At 40.1% G+C, this 8,138-nt stretch overlaps 1 protein-coding gene across 1 annotated transcript in view; it reads left to right on the top strand.

Moving 5' to 3' along the window:
• LOC126094924 (actin-related protein 10) overlaps nt 1-8,138 on the top strand; it is a 56,318-nt gene that overhangs the window by 3,415 nt on the left and 44,765 nt on the right. The window contains exon 2 of the mRNA XM_049909570.1: nt 4,825-4,977. Within this exon, the coding sequence (XP_049765527.1) occupies nt 4,825-4,977 (153 nt within the window). The remainder of the gene's footprint in view (nt 1-4,824; nt 4,978-8,138) is intronic.

Here is an 8,138-nt window from a genome sequence, read left to right as displayed (position 1 = left end):
AGAAGAAAAACCACTTGTAGCTTTTAGTAACCATGAAAATTACCAAAGTATTACAAGCACAAAAACTTTGTCACTCGCTAAAATCACATCCTGCAGTGGAGATGCATAAAACAATCTTGCCAAAGGCATCGTCAGAAGTTAAAATTAAAATATCACAGCATAATTATAGAGAGATGGTCGACGCGAACACTGCATGCTATCAGTACTTAGCCTGTGAACTAGCATGAACAGGGTGTGGAAGCACTAGGGCAGACAATTTCACTGAGAGAGGGCACAATTGTTTTATGCATCTACACTGTAGAATGTGATTTTAGTAAGTGACTAAACGTTTTTGTGCTTGTAAAACTTTGGTAATTTGCACGGTTACTTAAAGCTACGAGTGTTTTTTCTTCTGTCTCAGTTATGTTGCTAAGTTTTTTGCTAATGAAGGTGTCTCCCTGTTCAGGTGTATTTTTGCTTCTGATGAAGGTATATTTAGTTATACCGAAACCATGGTCAAGGATTTCAATAAATCTTTATTCTGCAACTGATTGGCTGTTATTGTTTACATCGAAGGTTTTCAACGGTTGCTGCTTCAGCCATGTTTAAAATTTAGTGATATTGAAATGTTGTATGCTATGCTGTTTGCGTATTGTTGTATGGTTTGTGTGTGTGTTGTTTCCAGTATTGATTTTCTCCCTCTTTTTCTCCATGTAATATTATACTCTTTTGTTTGTCCTACATTACAGTGCAACGTTTGTACAGGACCAAATAAAAATCAGATCATGTGGTGTTGGAATCTCAAAGTATGGCTATTCAGATCTCGTAATAGACACCTACAGCTAGAAAGCCAAAGCTAATATGATGTTTTCAGTAGTATGGAAGGCATAGGAGTGGTAGTAGTGGACATATTGCTTCATTGTATCTCCAGAAATCACACATTTATCTTTCTCCTGTAATGGTATGGGTGAAATTGTTCCAGATAGTTTTAGTATGATGTAAAGATTAAAGTGAGCTGCATTACAGATTTTTATTATATTTTGTGTAGTATATGGCTACATCAATAAAAATTAATATTTACCATTCTATCGTATTACATACTAATAGCTTGGCCACAACTGTAATTTATTGATTCCTCCATCATCCTTAAGAACACTGTTAGATTGCCAGGGACAGCTCTTAGAGGACATTGTTGAACTACATGGTAAATGTCTTGCGTTGAACTACATGGTAAATGTCTTGCTTTGCGGCACCTCAGAGACACAACTTGGAGAAGTTATTGTTCCAATTATGCTGAGAAGTGGGATACCTGCCAGTGTTTGTTGTTATTGTCAGTAACCACCAGATCGTGCATAGTAATTAAAACCCAGATGTATCCTTTGAAGTGTGATCATATATTATTTAATTATTGTTTTTGTAGTGAGCTTAAATCAGGTTGTTTGCTAGACCTACATAAGTCTGGTGGAGATACTGAGGTATAAAAATCACAGTGTTCCCATTCTGCTTTGAGGTTGAGAAGAACATTTGATACAAGTCATCTTTGGTCAGTGATATAATGAATGGCTGATGTCACGTCACCTTTAAATGCATATATTCACAGTTCTGTTGTTAGTTGGTGACGACAACAAATGTGATAAAAAAATCTGGTTGTGGTGCCAGGCTGATCTGTGGCTTAGCCTGTTGGAAAAATCAATACATTACGTTAGAGTTGCCACGCGTTTTTTTCATCACACTTTTTGTTGTGCCTATCTGCGATTCAGCATCTCTGCTACATGGTGAGTAGCAACTATTCTTATCCTAATACTGTCATAATTCCATTCTGGATATTCCATTGTTTGATTGTGATGATCGACTTATCTGTAACTTGTGGTGCAGCTGTGAAATGTGTGATCTTGCTTGTCAACAATACTGAGAAATTTCTCCAAATATGTCACCACTTCTGAGGGTGGGCATAGGCAGAATACTAAGAGCACAGCTTCAGTAGGTGAAGCCAACTATATGTTCTAACCTAGATTATAAATTTCCTGTTTCGTGAAACTGTCAATTTTTAAGCAGAGTTATAACTTAAGGCTAGTTCGTAGTATGCCATAGTACTTACTCTGCTCAAGTCAAATTTGATATTGTTGTTCAACCAATGTCAATACCGTATCGAGTACTGTGATGCATTGCAAAATTTGGGCTCATTCGAATTCAATTACCATTTGCATATTTGTAGCCCAGTCTTGAAAATGGAGTGCTGCGAGTGCCCTCTAGGTGAAGTTGCGTTTTATAGTTTAAGTAAAGCTGTCTTAGGGTTGTGGTTGGTGGAGAACAACATACTACCATGAGCAGTGGACTGCCACAGATGCCATGTGGCAGGTAATATAAGTACATATACAAGTGGAGTGCCCATATCAGTACTTGGTTGGTGATTCACAAATGACGATCCAAAAAATCTTCGACTTCTGCACCATGTGGGTCTCCCTGTGTTGTCCAGAGCTATAGTGAGACTTGTCACGCATTTCAGAATGTTTTCATGTACAGTGATGACCTGGTCTTCCTTCTGTGGTGAAGTGTTTATCAAGTGGGTGATACACAAGATGAGGTGATATTTGGAAAAAGGAAACATGGCAGCAGTTGTGAAATAGTTGGAATTTGAGTGTGCGGTGGAATTCAGCAAGGGTTGAAAAATGCAAGGAAAAGCTCCTCCCTGGGATGACGAACACTAGCACCTGCTTCAGTTCATAGAACACTCTAGGTACTGAATGTTTCCAACACCTTAGAGTCAACCATACTCTGAACTTTGTAGACCTGAAAGATTATTCTCTTCACAGGCAGAATGTGGAGAGCATGGTTGGGATGTCAGATGTATTATCACCACATGATAAGGCAAAAAGACCAAACATTTTGTGGGTTGCTTGAAAGAAATATTACAGCACTATTTCATTGGAGCTGGTAAACTTAAACCATTCAACAGAACTGTGATGCAGTAATTCGGGTCGACAGAAGCGTCCGATCCCACGCGTCTGCTTTGACCCGTGACGTAAGGGTGTTGTCGTGTGTGACGTCATGACGGCGCGGAGTTAGCTTTGTGAGTGTGGCGTGTTTGTAGATGTCGTCGTGTTGTGGTTTGTTGTGCTCTTTGGTGGTATGTTCAGGGTTTTTGTTTGTGTGGTGTAATGGGCTCAGTTTGCTTTTGCTCATTATCCAGAATTGTTAGTGTGGGCTGTGTTTGTAGTGTAATTCATTTCAGTGAGTTAACGATTTTGTGTGAAGGTTAATTTAGTGTTGTTCGCTGTACATTGTGTGGTAATTTTAGTAAAATTAATCTGTTGTTGTTTATGTACACGAATGGATATGACGTATAAAATTAACAGTGCGCAGGTCAAGGGAAGTGTTCGATTCCAATATGTGGCTGTGTATGTTGATATTGGTATCGAGAGATGTTTTTGAGCTATATAGGCCAAGGGAAGTGTTTGATCCTAATTTATGGGATCGGGAGCTGCTGTTGAGCTATATAGGTCAAGGGAAGTGTCCGATTCCAGATGATATTGTGTTTAGTGGTATTTGTGATGTTTTTTTTTTGTTGTTTTGTGGTTTGTATGGGGGTGGGTGTCTAAATTTGTTTATATTTAGTTTGCCCCCACCCAAAAACACCCCATTTCCTGCGCTTGTCCCATTAGTGTCATTAGGCTTTTTGTGGAAAATGTGTGTGTTTGTTTTTCGATGTATTTTCGTCCTCATAATGTGTACGTACCGACTTTATATGCGCCATATTGGAATTGTGGTTTATGATCGTTTCCGCCATATTTGTGATGTCATGGGTCAAAGCAGACGGGCGGGATCGGACGCTTCCGTATTTCCAGTAATTCTTGTGAAGAATGCTGTAAGCACTGTTAGCACCTGCAGTTTACAATTCCGTCTTTCAGGGAAACCAGGGCCTTCACTTTCCTTTCCATTAAAGATAAGAACAGCTTTGCTTTTCTTGGTACTGTACACTTTGTATACTACTTTAGACGTTTACTTTATTCCTGTTTCATACTTAATATTTTTCTTTGTTTGTGTGTTGACGTGTTGAAAATTTGATTGGCTGTTAAATCGTCTCATGTGCTCTGATTCTGTGCATTGTTTGGCTGACAAGATCATATATCTTTTGCTCTAATTGGCTGATGAGATCACATGTCTGATTGTCTAATAAAAGCACATTGCACAGTGAAATCTTAATTTAAATTTTCGAAGCTGTTGTGCCTTATTTGGTGGGTTTTATATTTATACGTGCGTATTCTGAAAATATGTAGTTTTAGTTATGCCAGGCACTAAAAATCTCTCCAAAATGCATCCTTTCATTCAGTTTGTAGTGCTACCGTGGCAGAAAGTCCAGAACCAGTATATAAAACTGCTACCCAGATTTTTTCCATGTTGAAAGCCTCAATTTTTACACTGAGGTCAAACATTTCAAATTTTTAATATTTTTCAACATGATGCAAACAATGATATCCCTGTTCATAAAACCCTATCTCCATGAAGGTCCCATCAGTGTGTTGATTTTTGTTTTAACATTTTCAGTGACTTTCATCCATTGGTCATTTCTGGAGACTCAAATCTACACCGTGTTTATGATGTCATCAGTCTGTCAGTGTTGTATCATGTTGCTTACTAATCTATTAAATACATTAATACATGTGCAATATTAACAATTTGGCTTTGTGTATAGATGCGTGTCAGTAAATAAGATAGGATTTTAAGAATGATATTTAAACCTATTGCTTTTTTCCCCCCTCACTAACAGCATTTCTATTTAGATTTTGTAAGACCAGAACATTGTTACACCAGGAACATGCATAAAGTTTCTTTGTTGCTCTTCAGGTATGGATTCACAGGTGAAGCAGCACCAAGGGGTTTTATACGAACAGAAGCTGCACTTCCAGAAAACAAGTCCAGAGTTAAGATATTTGATCACCTGCAGGATGATAAGCTTTATGACTTGCTTGTGGAGTTTATACACCATCTATACTTCAGGTAAAGTTGTAAATAGCAACCTCTCCATTGCACAAATTAAGTTACATTCAAATCATTATTGTTCTTCTGTTCTTAATGCTTTTGATTAAAGCAAACAATTCCGTAATACTCATTCAATAGCGAATTGACATACACAGGGTGTTTCCAAAATACTTCCACAAACTCCAGCTTCCTTCCTGGTCTCCATGACCAAGATTCCTCATCCCAAATTAGTTCTCCTTTAAAGGTGTCACTACAAACTAGTCTGTGTGCACCCTCATGGCACTAATTTCTAATCTAGTCATTGCCCATCTAGAGGAATCCTTCCTAATCACTCAGAATCTCAAACCCCTCTTCTGGTTCAGATTCATTGATGACTTCATGATCTGGACTGAGGGTGAGGACATCATCCACATTCCTCTAGAACCACACAATGTTATCCCCATTTACTTCACCTGGTCCTCCTCAGTCCAGCAAGCCTCCTTCCTTGATGTTGATCTCCGCCACAAGCTTGGCTACATCAGTACATCTGTCCACATCAAACCTACCAACCACCACTAATATCTCCACTTCGGCTGCTGCTACCGATTCCACACTTCTCGTGTCTCCTCATAGCTGTCAAACTCTGCTGCGCAGATGTACTTCATTTACCATGGCCTCAGAAACCATCTCCTCCTCCCCCCCACCCCACATCCACCCTACAGGACCCAGAACCTAAACAGATCTGCAACACAGCCAATAACCTTAGCCACATGGGGTCATTGCATTTGTAATGACATGCTGCCGCCCTTCACTTGTGCCAAGGATCTCACTGAGACCTTCAGACCAAATCACCCTCATCATCCTGTCCAGGAAACAGATTTCCCATCTCAAATGAGAATTACCCTTACCATGCCTCTCATAGTAGTATTCCACTGCCCCACCCAACCTATGCTATATCCTTGCCCACCCTTATTCCACCCCTGCTTCCAACCCCTTGCCTTACGCCTCAATTCTTGCAATAGTCTTTGATGCAAGACTAATACGTCATTCCACTAGCACCTACTCCAGTCCTGCACAGGCATCTCTTAGCCCACCTGTGGAAGCAACCACATGCTCTACCAATTTAGCTCCAATCACTGTGCCGTATTCTACCGAGCATGATAGCTAACAAGCTGTTTGTATGCATGAATGGCTACTGGTCAATGGACAGTTGGACTGCACAGTTGCTGAGCATGCTGCTCAACTTGATGTGCTTAACTCCAGTGACTTCTTCACTGCCTGTGCTATCTAGAGTCTTCCCATCAACACTAACATTTCTGAATTCTGCAGGTAGGAACTCTCCCTGCAATTTATACTTCGTTCCTCTAATGTGCTGGGTGCAGCCTTCAGCCTATCCCCTTCCCTGATCCTACTGCAGCACTACGTATGCTTTCTATCCCACCAGCAGTGGCACTTTGCCATTAAATTGTTTATTCTATGTCCCATACCAAGAAATTTACTTTATACAGTGTTACATGACAAAGCAGCTGTTGTAAAATGTTCAGTGGTATCATTGTACCCAAATTCATTTGCCATTTATGACCCTTTTCTAACTTTAAGGCTACCACATATGATGCAATAAAACTGTTTTCCGCCCTCCCTCAGCACATTGATAGTCATGAGAGTAATGCCCACTTTACAAAGCTAAGAGAAATGGGAGCATTGTTTTCACTTAAGCATTTTTTTACATGTTAAATATTGGGGTTTTCCATAGGAATTGTGTACAAAAAGTACTTAATCTCCCACTCCTCACTGAATTGTTTCTTTTTGACATTCTTGAGCATTGTAATATAGAAATAGCCACAGTAATAACTAGGATAATATCCAGAAATAATGACCAAAATGACAACCTGACTAATAGCGCAATATTAAGGAGAATAAATCTGAACAATACACCAAGAGCAACTGGACTAACAAACCAATGATGTCTCTGTAAAGTCAGACAGAGTGAAGATGCAAAAGCCTATACCTTGTGCGAAAGACGCGGCCTCACTCAGTTGTTGCTAAAGCAAACCATAGGCTGTGGCGAGATTGTGATGACACCATGCGAGTAAAGTTGGAGATGGAAGTGCTCACTGGAGGAAAATGTGTCACGAGCCACACTTTGCCAGGACTGATCTAGATACTACTTGTATGAATAGATCAGTTGAGATGAAGTTTTCGATGAATTATAATCCATGGAAAAATGCTGAATTGGTTTTTCTGTAGGTGAAAATAGTGATAAACCAATTTTAGGTATTGTTATGGTTGAACATATTACATGGAAAGAGCATATCAGCTACATCTGTGAATAAATTAGGTGAAATATTTGCTTATTAATACAACATGCAGTCATAAGACAAAGTGAGGTGGCACAATGGTTAGCACATTGAACTTGCATTTGGTAGGACAATGGCTCAAATCCACATCTGACCATTCAGATTCAGGTTTTCCATGATTTCCCTAAATCATCCCAGGCAAATTTCGGGATGTTCCCTTTAAAAGGGCTCTGTGGATTTCCTTTTCCTTCATTGAAATAATCAGAGCTTGCGCTCCATCTCTAATGACATCATTGTGGACGGGAAGTTAAACCCTAACCTTTTTTCCTTTCTACAACTATAACTCCTCCAGTGCTGAAATATATCTTGTATGGATTGATCCACTTGCACCTTCAGTAAGTGATTGAAATTTGGCATGGACAGCTGTATATTGGTAGGGTATTCGGACTCAAGAAGATATCAGTATATCCATTCAAGATAACATGCTGTGTCCTCCCTACCAAAAAGTCCTCAATCCAGTCACAAATTGCTATGGCAAGACTAATTATTGATGCTTGATTATTGAATACAGTTGCTTGAGCTGGTGGAAGTGGAGATACGGTAGAGAGGGGCTCGGGGAAGGGGTAGAGTGAGAGACAGGTCTTTGGACAAATGACTGTGCGGCTGCACACCAAGATGAAAAGAGTACAGAGGGTGCACCAAAAAGAGACATAGGGAGGGAGAGGGGCAAACTGAGGGTTGGGGGGAAGGGGTGGGGGAGGAGAGGAAGGTGAAGAAGAAGGCAAGCCTGCAAGGGGGGCAGGGGGGGGGGCCTAGGAAGAGTAGTGGGAGAAGACAGCGCACAATCTTGTTTGGGAAGGAGTGCTGTGGACACAAGAGAAAAGAGAGAAGTTAAAGTGAGGC

This window comes from Schistocerca cancellata, chromosome 8, assembly GCF_023864275.1.
Source record: "Schistocerca cancellata isolate TAMUIC-IGC-003103 chromosome 8, iqSchCanc2.1, whole genome shotgun sequence".
Classification (NCBI taxonomy): domain Eukaryota; kingdom Metazoa; phylum Arthropoda; class Insecta; order Orthoptera; family Acrididae; genus Schistocerca; species Schistocerca cancellata.
This window is presented reverse-complemented; position numbering and strand designations above follow the sequence as displayed.